Genomic DNA, 25,200 nt, shown 5'->3' with positions numbered 1-25,200 from the left:
AAGAATGAAATTTCCTTCCATAGGTGACTAGATTGCTTAAAGATTTAACTGCATTTGAGTACGATGCTGAGTGGCAATGGAATTTTGTCAGGCTAGGTGATAGATCATGGTAGTTGTATAGCGTAAGATACCAAATAACAACCTCACTTGGCAGCTACCAACTGACGTACTTGCCTCTCTTGCATTTCTACTATACATCATATACTGATTAAGAAATTATGCCCAGAACTTCCAAGAATGCACAACAAAATGATAAACAAAAATATTAACCACCTTTGTAAGTGATCCTTTGCAAATTCACAATCAGCACAGTACAGCCTTGTAAGTATGACCACAATGGTGTACTGGAGTCAGTAAGGACTTGGGCTGCTATTTTGTAACAGTGCCTTTTACAATGCTAATGTCTTCTCATGCTTCTGGCATTCATGAGTGATCAGAGCGACACTCTGATCCATCGGGATCTCTGGCAACGATTGTATGCTGCGAGAATGGTGAAATTTGCTCATTATTTCATTGACTCATCTCCAATATTATCTTGCACTGGGTATAAAACAAAATTTGGAGGACGCTTAAGCTTCACCTTTAAGAGTAGAATGTGACAGCATTAAAATATCCCCAACTTCTTCTCACACTTTCCGGCAACTGCAGCTTATGTAACTGCAATGTTTAACGGGAAGCGCTGGCAGCGAATGCTACGCACGAAGGCAAGCTTTCCGGTAGAAATGCAGCCTGTTGCGTGGGCTGCGATGCAGCGGAGGCAAGCGCCATCTGGAGGTGTTGCAAGGAACCAGGTGCACCGCTCCGTGGCGTCAGAGGTTTGTGCTCATTGATGCAGGCAAATCTCGGATGCCGTGGCCCTGTCTATGAATGGTAGAAGCGATGGAAAAAGTTTTTTTTGTGTATAACTGAAGTATGTTTTCTTGTATATTCAAACTACAATCCGACCCTATTATGTCTGTAGGTTGCGTGTAAGTCATACTTTACGATTTTTCTGAGGTATTCTACTTTGAGAAAAATCAGTTCAGTAACTTCTTTATGCTAGACGGAGGGTCTGCGTGGTTCGGAATCATTTTTGCTGAAACGACGGTTGACACAGGACACCAGACGCAGGACTCAGACGTCGCATATTCTGCGACATGGAGCTCTTAACGCTATCGTGTTAACGCCTGCTGCTGCTGCTGCTCTGTTGTTACCTAGCTTTAAGTGAAAACCAGCATAGTGTGCGGCACAACTGCACAAACTGTTTCCTGAATCTAAAAATTTTATTACCCTCATGGTTTTCCCATTACAGAGGGGAAAGGAATAGAAACACAAGGTAACAAATGCAACATCTTTAGTAACAAGAGTAAAGCTACATTAATTAGGTGAACAACCAAGGACATGTGGAAAAACAAAATATGATGATGATGATGGTGGTGGTGGTAACATGGCTAGTCAAGGTCAAAATTTATCTATTCGTGACAGGTACAGAGCTTTGGTCTTGTAAAATATTATATAACAAAGCATAACCTATGCACGTCATAATCATAACTACAACCATGATAGAAAAATGACTTGAGACCAGAAACAAAGATATGAGTACAATAATATATATATACTGGCACTCATAACTAAGTGAGAGAAACACAAAAAGAAGGCACTGAACTTAAAATGTAAACAACACTGCTATGGAGAGTGATGAATAAATCATGCAGATGGGATAATGAAGGCAAACGTTAAGTTAATCAGAAGTAACAGCATTCTAAGGCATCTAAAGTACTACTTTTATGAAGAGCATGGCCTTCGCATGCCAATAAGTGATAGAAACATAGGAAAACATTGGCACCGCCTCTGAGTATACACTATCAACAATCAAGGCATAGCATCTCCCATTAACAAACAGTAAATTGTAGTCAGCCAGTCATTGTGAAAAAGTGTTTTGTGTTCGATTTCGGTATAGGAGGAAATGAAGCTTGGCGAATGACACCACTCTGCTGGCACTTCTTAAGGTAATGTGGTACTCTCTGCATATAGGCCATGGACTCTGACATTGCCAAGCACAACTGTACTTGAGAGATCCAATTCGTCACGGCAAAATTTGTATTCTTGAAGAACAATGAAGCCCTGTCAATTGTGATTTTTTCATAACATGGCTTTCCCCAAAACTCTTGGCGTAAAACAAATGCCGCAAGCTTTTCAGAAGGGCAATCTAACAATATAGATTCTATTCGATGGTCGATTTGGCATGTCTATAACACCTGGATGCTATATTTTCACACTTATAAACAGTCAAGTGACCTGCTAATTGACAGTACACATCGTCAGAATTATTTTTCACACGATAAAGAAACTGGGTGATATGACGTCCATATGCCACCATCTCAATGTTCTCAAAATAAGTTGAGCGTTTCTAGGTTCTCTAAAGAATGCTGTTTAGCACTCACTAAACAATCGACAAAAAAAGAACTTAATCCCTTGCAAGTCCTTCAAACGTCATGGCAATCAATACAGTGCATATTTAATCCTTTATTAACCAGTTGGTGAACATGAGGAACCTCTGCACAGAGCTAATGTTTCAACAACAGGACTTGTAATCCCTTTATTGAAACACTACCTTCAAGCTGTGGCTTCCTTTGTTATCCCACTTTTGGTCAAGCCTTCATCTTTCTGTGACCCCTCTGTTCTGAATTTGCATATATACTATAATCACGTTCATGACAAAATTTTTGTTAACCACCATAACTCATTGCTGCTAATGTTTGCACTTGCAGTCACAAATAAAATGTCATTGTAAAGCCGTTTGTATACTTTACACACAATCAAGAAGTATGCTAAATCTTTGCCCCTGCCAGCCATCACCATAATGGCGTTCATGGTGGCCATGCTTGCAAGAAGCTGTGTCATCATATGGTATGCGTGGTACCATAGAAGACAAGGTGCACTGCTAGGGCGGTGCAGCAGTGCACATTTCACAAGTGCAGATTAGATTTTTAAAAGTGCCCAGTACATAATCGCTTGAAAGGTTTGTCCGAGTGGAAACAGCAAAGCACTGTCTGTGGAACCTTCTAGCACGTTTTTTCTAGAGCAGAACAACAGGCTTGAGAGGGAGCTAACCTTCCACGTGCTGTCCCCCTTGACTCTTTCCACAATACTGGCCCTCGTCCCATAGCGTAGCACTGAGTGATAGCAGCATAGCCTCCTTATGTTTTCAGTGCATTGTGAGAGTACACTGGAGGCCTACATCACGACAGTGCTGCTTCCTGTGTTTTCCTTATTGTATTCCATCTCTCCATTGTTATCAAATATAAAATTTACAGCAGTAGCTGTTTTGGGTCCCTTCAGACCTCAACATATCAATGCATCCATCATCAGCAACAGCATATGGTGTGTCCATCATATGCTATTACTAAACCCTATCTAAAACTTCTCTGTAGCATGCTTCCTAGACAACTGTTTACAACTTCCAGTGTATATATAACCAAAACTACTGATAAGGCTCGTGGTAAGGGGCCCTTTAACATAAATGAACATAGGTTTCTCACATAGGCAAAGCAATCATGCTATATAAAAAACTGGAAAGCAAACTAACTATAGCACTTTGTTGAAACCTGGTTTGGAAAACTAAAACAACATGGGGCCGATAAAGCAGTGCCTTGACACCACCACTGATATCAAAAGCTGTTTGTCTGTTTGGCTTCAAGCTATGTGTAAAACTTAAAACTAAGATTGTAACAACACAATGATAGTTAAAGGTCATACCAGTGAGCATAAAAGCAAATCATTGAAGACATTAAGCAGACAAACAGTTAATGCTGCTAACTGTAGTAATGACGTTCTGTCACAGGGGCACCTAATCATTTGCTTTTTATTGCTCCTTGTCGTCGTCATCACTCATGGTAGCAATCTTTTTCTGCTCTTTCCTTTTTCTCCCTATGCAGAATAACAGGACAGAGTAGTAAGCATTAAGGTGACCTTTCTGCCCTTTCCCTTTACGTATCCTTCCTACTCATCAAACACAGTGCTCATTTGTAACGTCTTTCAACCATCACGTTGTGCTTTGCAGGCAATGCTGCAACCCCACCCCTGTGTGTCTTCATTTTTGGGTCCAGTGATGTCTGATGCATCTACCTACACACACAACCCTCCCTCCAGAACTGCATCTTCTCACACCAGGTGCATCCACATTGCAGCTGTATGCACAACAGAAGGGCCTCCAGAAATGGAGGAGTCCTCCGTACCCTGAAGATGGATTCAACTTGTCATAGCAGCCCCTGCCACAGCTGCCTACAGTATCAATGACATCTGCATCCCCTAAGCTACTTCCCTTTGCACAAACTAAATGAAACATACTGCAATCCCCTAAAACACTGTGGAAGCGATAGACTTGCCACAGCAGCTCAGAGATCACACCACCTCGTTGAGAAGCAGGAAGTCACACAATCAAATCCCAATGAGGGCACAATGCAACAACCTTCATGTGCTATGTATGCTTTAGTAAACAACCTTAGGTTGCTACAAGAATTAGTCAGAAGCTGCACCATGTGCATTGTTCATAGCCCATGGTGCAGCTTTGGCACAATAAAATGTAAAAGTTTCCTTGAAGAGTGATGGACAACGACTGTTCTGCCAGAGTATTTTACATTCATTCAGCTACTTTGGAAGTGCTTGGAAGAGAAGAGGGTGTCAAGAGTCAATTGTTATGCTTCCATTACTACACAGCCCACTAAGACTGCATGCAAAAGCAACCATAATCATTACTTGTGAAAGCAAGTGCTATACCTGAACCTCTCTGAACACCCTTCTCTCTTATAAAGACACACTTTGCTGTGGAATTTGTATGTCACTGTTGCTGCAATTGCAGCATCACTGTCACCGCACTGCCGGTGTCACTTTGGTGCGCAGAGAAGACATGAAGCTTGAGAGTTTGTGCTGCATTCTAGAATGACAACCGCAGGGGTCTTAAATGCATCCCAATTCACTAAAACAGCAGCAGTGACAAAACAAGTGCTTGGGCATGCTGTAATTTCATCACCATTATTTTGACATACTGTGCGAATGCTTTGATCGTGTGGATATCTGAAACCTTAAAGGGAAACTCCGGCATTTTTTTTTTTTATCATATTAGGAGATTGAGATTTTCAAATGGCATTGACAGTCCTGTCACCAGTAGGGTGGTTCGATTTGCTTAGAAATTCATCAATAATCTTATATAACCAATAAACAAGATACTGAAGCCTACAGTACACTACTATCATGTAAACACACAGAATGCATGCTACACAGAACATGTAGCGCTAACGCCAAAGAATTGACGCTGACGATGTCTCCTGACAATACAGGGAGTTCTTACAGATTTTCCTAACTAGACAGCAGCGATTTCAGTGACAGTGGCAGCGTAGTCTCTGATGTCACATACACAGGGTGGACAGTAAAAAGTCATGAGTCGGGAACGCAACCAATCTTTAAAATTCATTTTCAGGAAAACTAAATGACTTGCAGCCATACTGTTTGGCATAGATAATCAGAGCGAAAAAGATAATGCATTCAGAATTTTATTAAGATCAGTGGATATCGAAAAATCACCAGATTTGCCATTTAAATCATCAAGAGGCTGTCTACGTGAAATATCGTACTGAACCGCATGCCATACAAAATTCAAAGCATCGTCATAAAGAACACTGTCCCAGAGTATAGCCCCAATACTTTCTTGGGCAGAAGGGAGAGGGGAAATTTGAAGAGCTGAGAAGTTTGCCAACATGCGTAGAACAACTTGCACGTTACTTCACATGGGGACACGACTGAAGGACCGTAGGCACCAAGAGCAGGATAGAGGTGAAAAGAAGAAGGCAGTGTCTCACCCAATGTTATGATGGCTGCCAGCAGTTATAAAGAGGAGCTTTGCTGATTCTGCAAGGTTGTATAATAGAAGTGACATCACCTGCTGAAGTTGGTACGAGAACTGCTGGCATGTAAAGGGTAGGAAAAGACCACATGGGGAACTCTGATGAGATGATGCACCAGGAAAACATAGACTACAACAATACACTTCGCGTGTGTGGTTTAAGGCAATTTGAAGGATGTTCATTTGAGGCTAGTTCTTGTCAGTTTCAGGGATCCATGGTCAATAAAACGCACAGTGCCGACAAAGGCACAGTATATTCAAATAAAATACATTTCAGCTTTCGCACGGGAGCCTTCTTCACAATGACTATTAATGACTATTGACAATGACTATTATTGGCCAGGGATCCAATTTATATGGGTCATCGACCACGAGGCTAGTTTGATGGTATATACAATGTGCTTGAGCAAGAATGCAGAGATGCTTTCAGTGGACTGCCTTAAAGGGGCCCCAAGACACTTTTTTAACTAATAATAGAATGGCCTCACTATTAAAGTACATTGTCTCACAAATCTCATGCCGCACAATCTTTTCAAAACCTTCAACTATAATAGGTGTTATCGCACCGATACGCGGCTTTCTCCCTCTTTTTGTCTTCACTACCACGCTGGAAGCTATACAGTGGAAAAGCTAAGAAGGCAACGCCCGGCCTAAAAGTTGAGTTGCAGCAGCAAAAGTACTTGTTGTAGCTGCAGCTTGCACCTCCTGACAGCTGCACTAAACTACGCTATGCAGCACGCCGTTGCCATCTTGAAAGCTACGCACAGCAGACGCAGCCACACGCAGTGCAAAGATGAAATAATATTTCTGCCATTTTGAGAAGGGAGACATATTTTGCATTTATTTAACTCAAAGTCAGCGACTGTGCACTACTGAGAATGCTTTCGCGATCATGAAATCAACCAATAGCATTGGTGTGCCAACTGCTTTTGACGACGACATTGCGGATGCAAGAGCAAGCAACTGTTCCCTGCTTTTGACAAGAGATTGTAAATTTCCTGCTGTATGCAGTGCAATATTATTTGGCTCACGTGTTCACAGGAGCTTCGTTAAAGTATCGGCCACATTCTTTTACTATGTTCAAAAAGTGTTTCAGGGTGCCTTTAAGCCACATTTAGCATGGGTTTGAGCAATGTGGCTTAACAAATGTCTCTTGGTTTGAAGAACATGTCCTAAGTGAATAAGCAATAATTAAAGGAAGCTTTCTTTGCCTATAACAGCATCATTTGGTGTGGGTTGTCATTCATCTGTCACAAGAGCTAAGCGAGAGCTAGCATGAGCTAGCATAGGCATGAGAGCTAGGATATAGCAAACCAGCATTATACAACACTGCCTGTTGACCGACGATGTAGTGCCAGTGTGTGCGTCTCTGTTCTACCTAACAAAACACTAAATCATGACATAAAGCATGTACATGTAAGTCGTCTCATAGGTATCTCTAAAACAGAAATACTTCTTAATGCCGCGCAATATTTAACATCTTCCCTGATTTTCCTAAATTTGTTGTATTTGTAGCACTACACCATTCTTGGGTCATTGGGTATGTGCCAATGGGTGTGTGCCAATTCTTTGCAAACCCTCCACAATTGGTATGTGAAACTGTGGCCCAAGGCGTATCATATCTTTAAATGTATGTCGTCCACAAGCATCATACTGCGCTGCATCTGCATTCTCTTTCCCTCTGTCTATGTTATTTCACATTGCCTAAGTCAAGCAAGCATCATACATTGCTTTTGTCCTCATGACATTGCTGCATCACTGTCTCACAATGTGCATTTGCCTCATTTGGTGCTTGCATTTCAGCATGGCTTGTGGTCTGTTATAACCAAATGTGCTTATCAGCAACTTTTTTGTTGTTGTAATAAGCAAATGCGCAGATGGCATTGGTGCTGTGGGCAGCTGGCAGGGACATGCTGCCCTTGCCAGTCGCTTTTGCATTGTGCTCCCATGGGGGGAAAAATCTTGCAACTTCCAACTAAGCAGCAGAGTGCGCCACCGTGGCCAGTCCATTGCATCCACGAAGGTCCAGGCAATGCTAGTTCGTTCAGTTGCCATAAGGGGGCGGTGGTTGAGGTGGTGCGGATGGCATTGTTGCTGTGGGCAGCTGGGGCAGGGACGAGCTGTTATAATCAGAGTAGAATCCATCCTTGGAGTAGAGAGGACTTCTCTCTTCTTGAAAGCCTTTCTGTGGTGTATTCAGGGTAGTCAGAGATGTGGATGTACCAGGTATGAGAGGATACGCTTCTGGGTGGCTACAAGTAGGTGCACCTGACATTACTGGACCTGGAATCGGAGCTGGACCCAATGTTGGTGGCACATAGGGGCCGGACCGCATCATTGCCTGCAAAGCACGACATGATGGCTGAATGAGCTCCGTAGTTGAGAATGAGGGATATATAGAGGTAAAGGGCAGGAAATCAGCCTGATAACAGCTCTGCCCCACTATTCTGCAAAAGAGCAGAAAAAATCTGCTGCCGTGGGTGATGATGGAGAGCAGGGGCACAAAAAAAAAAAAAAGAATATGATTAAGTGCCACTGATACAAAACCTCAGCACCACACAGTTAACAGCAGTAGCTGTTCCTTCCTCTGCTTAGCTTCTTCAGTTATTGGTTTGTATGACCGACTGCTGTGACTTGTTGCAGTGATTACTTTGTTACAATGTTAGCCTTATGCATATCTCAAAGTCAGGCAGAAAAACAGCGTGCACTATAACTCGCGGCAATGAAGCTCTGCTTTATTAGCCCTTGGTAACTGTTTTTCAAAGTGAAGCTTTCTCTGCCTCTTCCTCCCACTTTGCGACTGATGGCTGCGATCTTGACCAAGTAGAAACAAGCCCATTACTACCCACCTGACTACCAACCAGGCCACTAGCCACTACCACACTACTCACTAGGCTACTACCCACTAGTCTTGCCTCTGTGCAAGACTGGGTAACCATAGACGGTGCCACAATGCTGCTGCAGCTTTCAATTTTTTGCACCATGGGGCATTGAGAGGCACGAAGGAAGTCAGCAACAGAAGCACCCGAGTGTGGAGGTCAGTTGTTGCATGTCAAAACACGTCAAGTACAAAATGAGACCAAAGCATGCATCAAGTGTGCAAAAAACAGAAGCAAGAAGCATCAAGCAGAACAAAATTGTCTTCACTACACTTCGAAGTGTCATGCAGAATGCAGGTGAATGATAGCTCATGAATGCAAGAGAAAACAATGATGCTTTCCAACCTTGGGCAAGCAGTGAGTAGTGCGGTAAAAATTACACTTGGAAGCAGGAGTGTAACAATGACATGTGGAGGCCATGGACAGTGGAGAGACATGACCTGCAGTTCTGCAGCCAATTGACGGTCTCCTGTAAGCGCACCACTGGAAGCCTGAGTGCGATTTGTGTGCTGACATGGCAATTTACAAGAACAAGACTGTGCCACAGATCTCGTATTCAGCCTAATGAAGTTGTCGCTACCACCTGACACGGGTGGTACGGGTGACAATTTCTGTAAGGCCACACACGTCAGCGAACTCACTGCAATTTCCTTTTTTCCTTCCCTCCTCTCTCTCCCTGTTATCTTTGTTTTTCCCCTTTCCCTTTCCCCCGGTGTAGGGTAGCCAACCGGACATGATTCTGCTTAACCTCCCTGCCTTCTTCTTATCTCTTTTCCTCCCCTCCTGACACGGGCGCCGAGTGCACCCTATTAGACCACATGGTTGATGTACGAGTTTCACGAGTTGTGGGGATGTGGATGTCACATTGGTCGCCCTTTATATCAGACCATCAGCAATGCAAAAGATAGTTGTAACCCTTATTGTAACGAATTAATCGGGACAGGAAATTCACTTCGTTATAAGCAACATTTCCTTAAAGCGGAGAAGTTATAAGAGAGCCATAGCAACATCATTAGCATTAGTTTTGCAAGACATTTCGCTAAACATTAAAGAAAGGTTCACCTAATACAGATTCCCACATAAGCATGGTATCAGCCATTTTTTTTTCATGCTGGCTTTCAATGATGGCTGAGGTACAGTTAGCGAGTTTTTTACAGTTCATTATACTATAGTATAGTTGCTCTGTCTACGAGATGAATGCATATTTGTATACATTAAAGGGCTCCTCACCAGGCTCCATTTTCAATTTTGGTTAAACACTGGAAGTTAAAACAGTCGTCCAGGAAACATTCTACAGCAAGAATGTTTTTTAAAAAGGTTTTAGTAACAGTGAAGATAGAAGCAGACGAAATGATGTGAGGTGTTGGTGCGAAGAAGTGAACTGCACACCCTGCAGCAGAGGGGGCTCTTTCCCATTGCCTCGACCAGCACCCATAAGGGACATCCTTTCCCTACTTTCTTCCGAATCAGTCAAGCGGCCATGTTAGATTTATGTCACAACTCCTAGTCCCTTTTTACAGCAATAGCAATTATAGGGACACTCAAAGCACACCGTTGACATGGGGGTTGTTGTGTGCTCTTTATCAACGGCGCATGCGCACCATGAACACAGAGGATTAGAGGGCCACCAGAAGCATGGTGCGCATTTGACTGCAAAAAATATGATGCAAAGTAGATGCACCCTCAACAGTGCGCTCAATTGCTTTGAAGGTGGAGCCAGGACAGCATGTTGCTTTCCACTGCTGGCATGAGCATTGTGCACGCACACACTATTTAGCATACTGGCGTTCCTGTTGAGCTGCTGCGCGTATGTGCTGGTTTGAGCGGAATGAGCAGCGAATGTCAGACTAACATCATCTGATACTACAATGGAAGCTGACTATTGTCGACGGTTTCCCATCAATCTCAAACTTTGCACCATCAGCGTGCGATGCCTGCAACGCCACTCGCAGTGCTCTTCACCATGTCAGCATTGCCAGACGCCTGGTAGCTGCCAGGGCATTGTTCCAACACGTCGCACCAACACGTTGTATCCACATATAGTTAGAACATCATCTGAGGGGTTCAAGCACAACATTAAACCTTGATATTGCTGCCATGCTTCAGCCTTTGGGCGAAACAGCCAAATTTATTTCTGTCTATTCTTTTCTTGCAGCATCACACTTTTACACTGGCAGTTTTGCACATTCTGCGTTTCCTAGGGATCCAAAAGTTATGTTGCTGCTGGATATCTGCACACTTTCGGCAGTGAATGCGATGCAGAGGCTGTGCCAGTGACTTCTCTACTGGTAAGGAGAGGAAAGTGGCTCTTCCAAGAAGTGTGCGTGGGCTTTAGCTTGCACATTCAGCTGTCTTTGCAGCATACATTAGGCAATGTTTTGCAGACATGAATGTCAGACCTAGACAATTGGTTTGTTTACATTCCCCAAATAGGGCCCCTTATGATCACTTTTTGCTCCTATTACCTTGAGGTCACATTGTGGTACATGTGTGGGATCGCTTTTAATGTGATGATAACACTGACAATATTGAGCACAGAAAGCAGGGCCAGCATCATAATGTAAGGATTTCTTTTGTACAATTATGTTTCTTATCACCCATTGTTCATGACCAATTGATCACCAGGAATAAGTGGGCAGAGTGCTGCTCTGACTGACCACTGGCAAAACACACAGAGAAATAGCATTGGAATAGTACTGCTACATTATAGACCAGCTTCTTGTTGACGCCTATATTGGGTTAAAGAAAATATGCTAGCACTTTAATTCTCGACTTCTATCATTGTAGCTTTACAACTGTTATAGAAGCATTGAGTAAATATTTACTCAACCTCCTGGCAAATACCTTACGCATGTGCCTAGATTGTGCAAGGTAGTCAGTATGACTTATGGATGCATGAATACGTTGGGAGCGGAAGGAACCATAAACAGCTGCTGTTGTAAAAATATCATGATGGGCCACAATGTAGAGATGGTATAAAGTATGAAAAAGACAGAAAGGATCACTCAAAATATAGGCGTGCTCTCACAATGTAATGTAAGGTGTGCTCTCACAATTATTAGCTTGAAGCCACTTGAAGGCAAGCCATTCAAGTGGCTGAAGTTCTGGACACATTAAAAAATGATATCTGCATTTGCAAAGTGTACCGCTGCATCAACTTACCAGTGCGCGCTGTCTTCCATAGTACCAGACAGCCCAAAACATGGCGCAACATGCTACAAGTATGGTCAGTGGCAGACCAACAGCTAATAAGACGACAGTTGTCACACTCATAGGAGTCTTAGAATACTTCTTCCTCGCTGCATAGAGAATATACAAAAGATGTTAAAGTGCTATTCATTCGCAAGTGCAGATGTAAGCTTTAGCAGCAATCAGCAAGAGAGAAGTTCACTTAAAATCAGCGTAATGTGATTAAACATGCAAATTAAGAAGGGGGGTGCAGAAAGATGCTTCACTTAAAACAGGGCATACAAGGGCAGCTTCAGCTCGAAGCTAATGTTTTGGCATGGGAATTACAAGTCCTTTCAATGAAACATTATCTCTGAGCTGAGGCTTAAAAGATTCTATGGTTTCACATGCCAAAACCATGACATTGTTATGAGGAATGCCGCGGTGTCTGGGGACTCCATATTAATTTTGACCCCCTGGGATTCTTTAACATGCACTCAGTGCATGTGAGGCATGTTTGCATTTCGCCCCCACTGAAATGCGGCTGCCCCAGCCAGAATTTGATCTTGCATTCACATGCTTAGCAGCGTAACACCAAAGCCTCTACGGTAGGTTGAGCTAAGGCTTCTCTTTTTTGCCCATTGTTGATCAATGATTAAATACCAGGTGTTTCAGCAAACACTCAAAAATTCTTAAAAATAGGATCTTCGAGAAAAAATGAACACCTCTTCAGAAGGAAACTGGTGGCTGCGGTGGATGTTAGTATGTGTGAGACATGCTAATTAGTTAGCTAGCTAATTTAAATTTACTAATTAGCTTCTTAAATGGCAAATTTTGGAGGTTATTGTTAGTGGCAAATTTGTAGCCATGAAGAAGACGATGTCATATCAATTTTAAAACAAAGAAAAAGTCATTTTCTAAAGCCTTGCAGGGCTTTAGAAAACCTGGTGTTTTTTCCACACTATACCAAAACTCTCCGCATGAGGAGCGCCAGAAGTCTAGTGCGAACGCAACGTCCGCTGGTGACGTGTTGAACACTGAATCAGATCTATTGAATCAGTTTTATTGCTAAATTGCACCTCTAGAAAGCTTGTAACATTTTTCTGCCAAGAGATGACTTAATTATAGAAGAGTCAGCAGACTGCTGTGACGATGCAGCATCAGTGGGTTCCATTGTAAAATTGAAAATTGTCCAAACCGCATTTTCTCACAAGCTGAAACATAACATGCTTTTTCGCAATGTGCTTCACCATGGAAGTTCATAGAATATTTTCAGCAGCGGTGTCAATCTTGTTCTAAATTTTCTGTATTTATTCGTTTGTGAAAGCAGTGTTTCCCATAAAAGCGGCCCTTTGGACACCTTCATAATAATCGTCAGCCTGGTATGTTCAGTGCAGGACGAAGGCCCCTCCCAGCAATCTCCAATTACATCTGTCCTGCACTAGTCAATTCCAAGTAGTGCCTGCAAATGTCTTAACTTCATCATCATCATCATCATCATCATCAGCCTGGTTACGCCCACTGCAGGGCAAAGGCCTCTCCCATACTTCTCCAACTGCCCCGGTCATGTACTAATTGTGGCCATGTTGACCCTCCAAACTTCCTAATCTCATCTGCCCACCTAACTTTCTGTCGCCCCCTGCTACGCTTCCCTTCCCTCGGAATCCAGTCTGTAACCCTTAATGACCATCGGTTATCTTCCCTCCTCATTACATGTCCTGCCCATGCCCATTTCTTTTTCTTGATTTCAACTAAGATGTCATTAACACGCGTTTGTTCCCTCACCCAATCTGCTCTTTTCTTGTCCCTTAATGTTACACCTATCATTCTTCTTTCCATAGCTCGTTGCGTCGTCCTCAATTTAAGTAGAACCCTTTTCGTAAGCCTCCAGGTTTCTGCCCCGTACGTGAGTACTGGTAAGACACAGCTGTTATAAACTTTTCTCTTGAGGGATAATGGCAACCTGCTGTTCATGATCTCAGAATGCCTGCCAAACGCACCCCAGCCCATTCTTATTCTTCTGATTATTTCACTCTCATGATCCGGATCAGCAGTCACTACCTGTCCTAAGTAGATGTATTCCCTTACCACTTCCAGTGCTTCACTACCTATTGTAAACTGCTGTTCCCTTCCGACACTGTTAAACATTACTTTAGTTTTCTGCAGATTAATTTTTAGTCCCACCCTTCTGCTCTGCCTCTCCAGGTCAGTGAGCATGCATTGCAGCTGGTCCCCTGAGTTACTAAGCAAGGCAATATCATCGGCGAAGCGCAAGTTACTAAGGTATTCTCCATTTACTCTTATCCCCAATTCTTCCCAATCCAGGTCTCTGAATACCTCCTGTAAACATGCTGTGAATAGCATTGGAGAGATCGTATCTCCCTGCCTGGCGCCTTTCTTTATAGGGATTTTGTTGCTTTCTTTATGGAGGACTACAGTGGCTGTGGAACCGCTATAGATATCTTTCAGTATTTTTACGTACGGCTCGTCTACACCCTGATTCCGCAATGCCTCCATGACTGCTGAGGTTTCGACTGAATCAAACGCTTTCTCATAATCAATGAAAGCTATATATAATGGTTGGTTATATTCCGCACATTTTTCTATCACCTGATTGATAGTGTGAATATGATCTATTGTTGAGCAGCCTTTACGGAATCCTGCCTGGTCCTTTGGTTGACGGAAGTCTAAAGTGTTCCTGATTCTATTTGCAATTACCTTAGTAAATACTTTGTAGGCAACGGACAGTAAGCTGATCGGTGTATAATTTTTCAAGTCTTTGGCGTCCCCTTTCTTATGGATTAGGATTATGTTAGCGTTCTTCCAAGATTCCGGTACGCTCGAGGTCATGAGGCATTGTGTAAACAGGGTGGCCAGTTTTTCTAGAACAATCTGCCCACCGTCCTTCAACAAATCTGCTGTTACCTGATCCTCCCCAGCTGCCTTCCCCCTTTGCCTAGCTCCCAAGGCTTTCCTTACTTCTTCCGGCGTTACTTGTGGGATTTCGAATTGCTCTAGACTATTCTCTCTTCCATTATCATCCTGGGTTCCACTCGTACTGTATAAATCTCTATAGAACTCCTCAGCCACTTGAACTATCTCATCCATATTAGTAATGATATTGCCGGCTTTGTCTCTTAGCGCATACATCTGATTCTTGCCAATTCCTAGTTTCTTCTTCTCTGCTTTTAGGCTTCCTCCGTTCCTGAGAGCTTGTTCAATTCTATCCATATTATACTTCCTTATGTCAGCTGTCTTACGCTTGTTGATTAACTTCGAAAGTTCTGCCAGTTCTATTCTAGCTGTAGGGTTAGAGGCTTTCATACATTGGCGTTTCTTGATCAGATCTTTCGTCTCCTGCGATAGCTTACTGGTATCCTGTCTAACAGAGTTACCGCCGACTTCTATTGCACACTCCTTAATCACACTTCATCTTAACTCACACACTTAATCACACTTAACACACACTTAATCACACTTAACTTCATCACACCGCCCTATTCTCTGCCGTCCTCAACTGCAGTTCCCTTCCCTTGGCACCCAATGTGCAACTCTAAATGGACCACCAGTTGTTTGCCCTACACATCACACTGCTTGCCCAGCTCCATCTTAATGTGTAAGCATTCTTTGACAAGTAGCCAGGCAACATGGTAAGCAAAATCATGTCTGCAACGCAAAAAGCACGACACCTTACCCATAGGGATCCATAGGGCTCCATAGCAGATGCTTGAAACCTATAGTAGGGGTGGGCCTACTTGAAATTTGGGTTCGGGCTAAATTGAAATTTAAGGGTGGCCCAAATGAAATTTGGGGGTGGGCCAATCTGAAATTTGGGGGTGGCCCAACTTACATTTGGGGTAAATTAAACAGCAGTGGGTAGACAAGCATAAACTAGGTAAAATGAAATAGGGGAAACAAAAGCAAATGCTAAGTAACAGCCAAGCCAAAGAATGCTTATGCATTAGTAGGCAATTCTCATAATTTCTGTAGCAATTTTTCCCCTTAATATGAATTGTAATATCAACTATCCCCCTTTTCTTTCCAATCCACAACATGGACACCTTAGTCCAGACCTTATGTTCCAACGTAGGGACTTCCAAGTCCTCTTGACAATACACTGGCTTCAAGCCAAGTTGCTTGCCCATGTTTAAGTCTTCATCTTTTTGAGATCCCTTTGCTCTTAATTTGCATGCTTATGGGCACGTTGCAAGTGCTAGGCGGCGCCCTGTCTTTCCGACCCCTAGCGCCATCTGACGAATAATCGCGCGAATGTGGTAGGATTACTCACGGCATCAGCAGCTCGCGCTGCGTGTTTGGCGCCCTGTCAAACGGTAGCGATGGCGCGAAACAGCGTGCCGATATTAATTTTAACCGGGTTTCGGGAATTACAAGATCTTCATAACTTTTTTCGTGAAAAGAATTTAGAGAAAGGAAGTCGTCTATTTGAAGTGGGGCATGTCTACGACGTGAGGGAAGTGTTGAACTCGCCTGATCGGAAGTGACTGCTAGCTTTATTCCACAAACGAAAAATAATGCACCAGCAAGATGCGTGAAGCTCAGCGTAAGTTACTTCGTTATCTACGGTGTGGAAGCATGAAATTATAGGCGACATTAATTCTTGAAGATCGGCGACAGCAGACAAATCCTAGCGGGGAGCTGCGATTACCATGCTGGCATCGCAGGGAAGTGCAAGAAGGCCGCGGTAGTTTCCCTGTACATACAGGACGGCAAATACGAATCCAAAACATCTCATCCAAGAACGTGGGGCGTACGAACGACTCGTAAGACCTACCAGAGGTATTCTAACGTTGCTCTCCCCAAACACAAAAAAAGGGGATGAACTTACCAGTGTGTTAGACTACGCTGGGAAAATATTTTCGCCCAAGTTACTGGAAGTGCGATACTTTTATGTTGCGATTTTTCAGAGTGTGCAAAGGAGGTTCCAATAAACCACGTTGTCAAAAATTTTGGTGATCTCAACTGCCCCTTAGTTGATATGCTGGGCGCAGAAGTGAATGCTAGCTCAGCCGGCTGCAAGCCCTAGCGCTGTTTGAATGGGAGAGGATTGGAAAATAGTTCCACAGCTTTACTGAGGTACAGTGTGGGAACAAACTACTTTGTTTGCTGCATAACCTGGTACGCACTTCAGGCACTGGCGTAGCAACGGGGCCAGCGGGGGGGGGGGGGGGGGGGGGGGGGTGTCATATACGTCTGAAGACACGCGGAAATTGTTGATATCCTCGCCTTCCTCGAATAAACACGGGGGGGGGGGGGGGGGGGGGGGTGACAGAAGACCTATGGGCCCCGGGTGCCAGACGACTTAGCTACGCCACTGACTGCAGGTGTCCCGCTGCTGCCATCATTGCTGTAAAAGCAAAGAATTCAGCGTTATAACGCACTTGGCATAACGCCGGAACATAAAACAGCTTATGCCGTCGGACGAGTGCTATCCAGTGTTGACGCCGTTCTGCTTCATACGGTCGGCTTGGACACCTGTAAAACTTTGTTCCTCGTGAGTTGGTGTACGTGCTGTTGCAGCCCACTACTCAACAGCTCGGATTGCACTTCGGCATTGCTCAGAAAAGGCAACAGCTACGCGCGAAACAATGCACAGACAGGCTTTCCGAACGCAAGCGGGCCGGTCGTATCCTGCCGGTTCCGCGCTCGCCGCCGCGAGGGGCGCCCTAGTAGGCGCGGGAACTACGTTCGCAACCTGCCTATACACAAACTTTATAAATATGTTTTCAGGTAGCTGCAGTTTTGCTGATTTCTGCTAAAGTTTGTGTTTGCAGTCACAAATAATGAGCGCTAGAAAACTTTTCATATACTTTTTACACAGCAAGGAACAAGTACATCAAGTTTTCTATACCTCTGGAGTCTCATCATAATAACCTTCATAGTTTTGCAACAGGCTGTGCCATATTTTGGGGCATGGTACCGTGTCAGATAATGTGCATATATAAGTTGGGGCAGCAGTGTACTATTCGCAAGTGCAAATCACATTTTTAATGAGCCCAGTACTACAACCACTTAAAACCACTTCAAGTAGCAATTGCAAAGCACTGTAACTGCCACTGTAAGCTCGACCGCACCAGTATGGTGGCAATTGAATGATGACATTGCGACTACAGCATCACAACAGCTGTGCACCTGCAGTTCCTTCTATGCTCGTTTACTCCACAGAACCCGGATGCTACTCCAACCATTCACTTTAAAATACCGCAGATCCCACGCACTGTGGGAAAAGATTCAAGTGAAACATTGGGGAGCCGGCAGGGCGAAACAGCACATCTCGACAAGAGACACGCAGCTCTGACAAATGTGCCGTGCCCAGGTAGTGGAGTAACCCAACACCGCACGTAAATCTTCAGATTTCACACAGCTCTCATGCAGAAGCACATCCATCTCAAAGAGCCCATTTTCATTCAGCAAGAAATGCACTCTCCAACTCGGTCGGATAGCTCACACACTGCCCTTTGTCTCAACAAGCTACGTGACCAGAGCCCAACATTCATGGTGGCCAAAGAAAGCTATGGGCTTTAACACCTGAAAATGAGAATGAAAGGCCAGCATGCACTTCTGCAGAGGAACCACTCTCCTCTCCCTTGCCAGGATAAGTGTCACTAGCATTCCCTCTGCATCAAAAGTGCTGCCTGCGGTGCACAGATAGCCAGCAGCAATGCAATCTCAGGGATTCCTGGGAACTGCAGAGCATGCAAAACTGCTAGTTGAAATGCATGATGCAGCAAGTAAAGAAAGAAGAGAGCAGAAAAATTGTTCATAAGCTGTAGAAGCGGCTCCATAGGAGCTCCATTTTCAGCAGCACGCATTGAAGGGTCTGCATGGGGAAGTCTGTCATTTTCACGAAAACGACCTGAACTGTCCGTCTATACGCACTTTCTTGTTTTCTTGTGGTACAAGGTTTCCTGAACAGCTGTTTAAAACTTCCAGTGTACATAATCAAAATTTGTATTGGGGCCTGGTGTGGATGCCCTTAACATAAACAAACATGCACTAGTTTTGTGGACATAGCAACTATGTTACATATGGTGAACTGGAAAGTCACGCTAACTATACCTGAGACACACACTGCTGAAAGGAAGTTTGGAAAAAACCACAAATATACGAAACCAATAAAGCAGAGCCTAGGTTATACAATTAACAGCATCAACCTCAGCCTGGCTTCAAGCTATGCATAAGGCTAATGTTGTAACAATGCAATTATTCCTAAAAGTTGCAGCAATGAGCCACAAAAAAACGAACTCTTAAGCAGCTGAGCAGAGGAGCAGCTACTGCTGTTAACTGTGGTACTGAGGTTCAATACAGGCGGTAAAATTTAATCACACCTTTTCCTTCCTTTAGTGCTCATTGTTTCCAACATCAAATGGTAGCAACTTTGTCTGCTCTTTCCTTTTTTTCCCGTGCAAAACAGGACCGAGCAGTTCGCAACGGGCTGATCTTTCTATCCTTCAAGTTTACATATCCCTCTTTCTCAACAACCACAGAGCTAGTTCGCAAGACTACTCGGTCGTCATGTCGTGCTTTGCAGGCAACGCTACAACCACATACCTGTGTGCCTTCGTCAGGTCCAGCGACGTTTGGTGCACTTGCCTACGCCCCTGCTCCCCCAAGAACCACATCTTCTCATACAGGGTGCAATTGCATTACATCACAACAGGACATCCAGGAACAGAGGAGTCCTCCATTTTCAGACGATGGACTCTACTCTGGTTATAGCAGTATGCCCCTGTCACAGCTGCCCACAGTACTGCCAGTGTCATCTGCACCATTGAGTCTCTTGCAAAAACTGCTAAAGATAACTGTGGCATTAGTGTCTACAGCATCTGCAAGCATGGCAGTTCAAAGGGCATGGGAATGATGGTTGGTACAGTTAAACCTCAATATAACAAAATTCTCAATATAGCAAAGTATTTCATTTTTCATAACCTTTTGTCATAGAACACCATGTATTTAGAACCTGAACGTAACGAAGTGTGTTTGTAAGCGATTTCAGTAAAACGAAATTTCGCTGCCGCCGGAAAGGAATGCCGAGACAATAAATGGAAACTTCCACGGATGCAGATGGTCAAATGACTGAATTAAAAGAGGCTGCTTGCAAACGCACCTCTCAAATTGTGCGCGGCACGACAAGAGCGACCACCGAAGTAGAGCCGCATCATGTTTCTATAAAGTCTAAGTGCGACAAGATCCTATTGTGCCACGCGCACACTTTGTGCTATAGGTGCGAGTGGAAGTGTTGGAGAGTGAGAAGAAATATGGTGGCTCCAGGAGTGCCGCCTTCCCGCACAAGCAAAGGGAAAGAGGAGGAGGGGAGCAAGCTCGTGGTAGCACGATCAAGCGCGCGAAGGACAGTTAAGTTAGGTTAAGTTGACATGCGTTGCAATTACTGGTGCGAGTCTTGGCCGTGGTTACGCATGGCTGTAAGCACAGCTGAGCGGCAGCAGCGCACCCCGCTTTAGAGAATCTACCATGCGTGCAGAGAGTGGGCGTGCAGAGATAGCGTGGCATCATGTAAGCTGTCTTCAAGTGCGTTTAGTATTGGAGGTTGCACAATCTCGAGTTTCGATGACCCATTGGAGCGAGCGGCAGACAAAGCATTCGCTCCCCACTGCCAACGCTTTTCATGATAGCCTCGTCCCAGTGTGGGTGATGCTATCAACCGCGGGGGTGGAGCACATGCAAAAGTGTGGCTGGCTTCGCTCAACTCGTAACGCTGATGTGAATATACCATTGGCGTGGCATGAAACTATATTGTTTATTGCAGACTCCCAAATTCATCAAAATAAATTGTTTTATCACTCAAGTTTGTTTTTTGATTGCCCGATAATTCATAAAATTCTGTGGCCCCTTTCCAAGTACGAAAAATCGATCGGCGCCTGTACTTATTTGCGTAAAATGTCGAATTTCAATACAATGAATTTTCAATATAACGAAGCAAATTGCTGATTTTACCTACTTCAGTATGTCAAACTTTAACTGTACATGGATATGCCTAAACTTCGCCTTCCTCACTTCAAATGGCTTTACGATATTGCAAAATTGATAATTTGCAACGAAATATTGTGCTATAAATGCAACACTTTGCAATGATTATGCATGCACAGTGTATTATTGCATTCTGCACTTATATAAATATGAATGATTTGAAATTCAGGCCAATAGGTGGGGCTCAAATACGTGCCCCAGTGACTGCTTTCTCCAGATCTTAAAAGGCTATGCCTTAGCTAAGTGTATACACCGGAAGCGATTGCGGAGCTGGAAATATGTCATCAACGCCATGTTTCAGACAGTACCTATAAAGGCAAAGTGTAACTTAGGCCACAAGAACGTGTCAAGTCGCAAGAACTATAAGACAAATCCATGTACTAACCATCCTTCCCATGGTAGCCGAAAAATCACAGCACCAGAGTTCTCCCCCAAAAGTTCAGTAGGAAACCCTATTATCTGCACTATCACTCACTTACAAAAACCGAACAAGTACTGACATCACCTAAAGCATCACCTAAAACATCAGGAAAGTGACTGACTTGTCATGGGCTCAGAGGCCACACCACTGTTGCCAAGCAGGAAGTCACGGGCTGGCATCCTGATGGAGGCCATAAGACAAAAACGCTCGCGTACTATTTCAGTTTTAGGAAAGACTGCCAAGCTGCCAGAATCGCAGTTTCTTGTCCAAATTCAAAACTTGGTCACACAAACCATTTGAACCACCTGTTGAAACGTTTTATCTAGAGCCAGGTGGTAACAGCAGTGCAGGATTCCTTTATCAATAGTAGACGACTGGTATGTGGCCCCTTTGCAAGGAATTACTGTGCCCACTTCTGCCCTACAGGCTTACAATGTTGTGTCGTTATCTCATTCTTGGAAAAAAGACTGCTGCATCACTTTCACATTTCCAAACTTGACAGCCCTCAGCTTTCGGCACTGTCCTTTGCTTTAGAGACACACCAGAAGTGAGCTAGATGTTCCGCATTGATCCTTGGTGTTCACTTGCTGCTTGCTATGGCATCCTTCATAGCCTATGGTGCAGCTTCAAGATATTAAAATGTAACAGTTAATTTCGCAGTGATAGAAAATAATGGAACTGGCAAGCACCCTATTATTTCATGTCAATCAAGCTGCTTTAAAAGTTTCTGGAATGTTTGGAAGTGCAGGGTGCATATCAAGGGAGAACTGTTAAGATCACATTATTACATCGCCAACTAAGAGTGCCTGCAAAAGCAGACATGTTCATTGCCCGTGGGAACAAATGCTGTAACTGAACCACTCTTTACTATTTTCTTTCTTGTAATGTCAGACATTGCTTTGGGACTTGTACATTACTATTCGTGCTGCTGCAGTATGATTGTCGCTACAGTGTCAGCATCACTTTGATGCACAGACAAGAATCTTGGGCATTGGGAGTGCATTCTAGAATGATAACATTAGGTATCTTATGTGTGTGCAAATGATCTAAAACTGTAACAGTGATGAAAAAAAAGCATGTGGGTGTGCTTACTACCTTTCTATCACCGTTATTTTGGCATACTGTATGAATGTGCTGATTAGGAGGATGGCAGAAACCTAAGTCATCAGGTAGTTGTCACCGTAACAGTACTGAACCAAGTAACTCAGGAAAGTGAAATCATTGTCACAAGGGATTGTTTCAGTGTATAGCCCCTACCCTTCCAGTCCAGGCACAGAGATAGAGAGGTTCTTTTTTTTTTTTTCATTAAAAAGCTAAGATATGTGCCTGGATGGTGAAGGCATTGGAGGTAAGCACAAAAATAGCTGTGAAAAGAAAAAAAGCAGTGTCTCACCCAATGTAACAATGGCTGCCAATGGATACAAAAAGAAGTTTTGATTTGGCAAAGTTCTAAATAGAAATGATATCACCTGCCCAAGCTGGTAAAAGGACTGCTGGCATGATAAGGGTAGAAAAAGACCACGCAAGCAACTCTGACAAGATGACCACCTGTGAAAATATGGGTAATGCATAAATACTGCTTGCATATGTGGTCTAGGGCAATTTGAAGGATCCTGATTTGAGGCTACTTTGTGTCCCTTCCAAGGACCCAATTTGTGGGGATGATTGACAATGAGCAAACTTCATGGTGATAAAGAGTGCTCAACAGGAATACAGAGGTGCTTTCAATGGCCTGCCTTAAAACAACATTTGGCATGGTTTTGAGCAATGCGGCTTAGAAATATGTAAGGAATTTTCAAAGTGAAACTGTTTTTGCCTGCCACAATGCTGTTTGGCATGAGTCATCAATCGGTCATCAGTTTCTCACGTGATAGGCATGAGAACTAGGATCTAGAAAACTGGCTTATATAGCACTGCCTGTTGACTGACAAAGTAGTGCCAGCGAATGGATCTCTGTTTTACATAACAAAACAATAAATCACAGCACAAAACCTGCACATATAGTGTCAGCTAATAGGCATCTCTAAAGCACACAGGCATCTTAATGGAATAGCGCACAGTATTTAATAGCTTCCTTTGAGTTTCTTATTCTTACATTTGTACTACCCCGTTCCTGGGCCATTGGTATGTACCAATGGTTATGCACCACAAGGCATGCCCGAATTCTTGGGCAAGCTTCTGCAATAGGTATGTGCCACTATTGCACAAGGAGTATAGAATCCCTAAACGTATTTAGAAACATGTCGTCCAAAAGTATAAATTGCCTTCGTCATCGGGACACCACTGCGTCGACGTCTCACACTGCATCTGCCTCATTTGGTGTTTGCATTTCAGAATAGCTTGTGGCCTGTGCGGTGCATAAGCATTAATGAGAATGAACCACACTTAGTCCCATGACACGCCACTAACCACTTCACTAAATCTTCGCTTCACATAGATTGTAACATGTGCTTTAGATGGATCTGCATAATTTTTATGTCAGGATTGTGAATGGCAGATGGCATTGGTGCTATTGGTGGCTGTGGCAGGGACATTCTGCTTGACCACAGCAGCATTTTCGCATTGTGCTCCCATCTGGGTCAAATCTTGCAACTTCCAACCCAGCAGCAGAGTTTGGCATAGCCTCTAAGCCACCATGGCAATTCCATGTTTGCTCAGTTGCCATAAGGGGGTAATGGCTGAGGTGGTGCAGATGGCATTGACGCTGTTGGTAGCTGGGGCAGCGATGCACTGCTATGATCGGAGTAGAGTCCATTCTTGGGATATGGAGGACTTCTCTCTTCTTGAAAGCCCCTCCGCTGTGTGTTCAGCGAAGTCAGAGATGTGGATGCACCTGGTACAAGAGGATATGCTTCTAGGTAGGAATGGGCAGGTGCACCTGACACCATTGGACCTGGAGATGGACCCAACAATGGTGGCACACAAGGGCTGGATTGCGTCATTGCCTGCAAAGCCCGACACAATGGCTGAATATACTATTAAAGAATAGCTTTAAAGTAGAACAGAAAGGGGGGGATATGCAAACGGAGAGATCAGCCCGATGCCAACTGTTCTGCTGTTATTCTAAACAGGGTCAAAATAGCTCAAAAAATTGCTACATGGGTACCAGTGCAGCGAAAGAACACACAAGAAATAAAAAAGAGAGAGAGAGAGAGCAGAACATTGGTGTTATATTTAACAATGATAGCTGTCACTTAGCTTAGCTTCTTTAATGGCTTGTTTTATGATGAACTGCTATGACTTATAGCTGTGGTTACTATTATTGTGTTAGCCTCATGATATCAGAGACATGACTAATTGCTATGACTATTATTACTATGTCAGCCTCATTTACTGAACATAGAAACCAGCATTTGCAATAATGGCTATATATTAAAAAGAAATGTGCTAGCTCTAGAACTTTTAATCGCAGCTTTACGACTGCTATAAACATTGAGGAAACATTTACATAACATGCAAGAGATACCTGAAGAAAGTACAATGATTGTGTAAGGTGGCTAATGTTGTGGCACGGCCTACGGAAAAATGCATGGAGACATTATTAAGAGCTGAAGGAATCCAGAACAGCTACCACGGTAAAAATGTTATGCAGCAATGTAAAGATGGGACACAATAAGGATACAAAGGTGCACTGTCATTATCTAGGCTTTGGATATATTTTCCCACAGCACTGGAAAAATAAAGAGGCCATGCTGCTATTGCTCAGCGTTGAGGAAGGGGGACAACGAGGCGACCGCATTTATAACTTCACTGGCTCTAAAACCTGTCACTCCACTTTATAAAAAAATTTGTGCCGTAAAAGGTTTCAAGGACAGTGCTTCGCAGCCGTGACTTGAAGATAAACC

General features: G+C 43.6%; 1 protein-coding gene across 7 annotated transcripts in view; it reads right to left on the bottom strand.

Annotated features, from left to right (window-relative positions):
• Positions 1-25,200, bottom strand: part of LOC126517414 (uncharacterized) — a 41,724-nt gene that overhangs the window by 10,042 nt on the left and 6,482 nt on the right. For 2 of the 7 annotated variants that reach the window (XR_008609637.2, XR_008609638.2), the window contains exons 4-5: positions 19,498-24,300; positions 5,838-8,222 (exon numbers count right to left, since the gene is read on the bottom strand). The exons of 1 other annotated variant lie outside the window; for it this stretch is intronic. Coding sequence is in view for 4 of the 6 variants with exons in the window: in XM_072285306.1 (XP_072141407.1) it covers positions 7,926-8,222; positions 11,923-12,059 (434 nt within the window). In the remaining 2 variants the exon portion in view is untranslated. Of the gene's footprint in view, positions 1-700; positions 8,223-11,922; positions 12,060-19,497; positions 24,301-25,200 lie in introns of all 7 variants that reach the window. 4 more of the 7 variants (XM_072285307.1, XM_072285309.1, XM_072285306.1 and 1 more) reach the window with 3 other exon arrangements.

The sequence above is a fragment of the Dermacentor andersoni genome, chromosome 11 (genome assembly GCF_023375885.2).
Source record: "Dermacentor andersoni chromosome 11, qqDerAnde1_hic_scaffold, whole genome shotgun sequence".
Taxonomy (NCBI): Eukaryota; Metazoa; Arthropoda; class Arachnida; order Ixodida; family Ixodidae; genus Dermacentor; species Dermacentor andersoni.
Note: the sequence above shows the minus strand (reverse complement) of the source record. Positions and strands in the feature narration are given on the sequence as shown.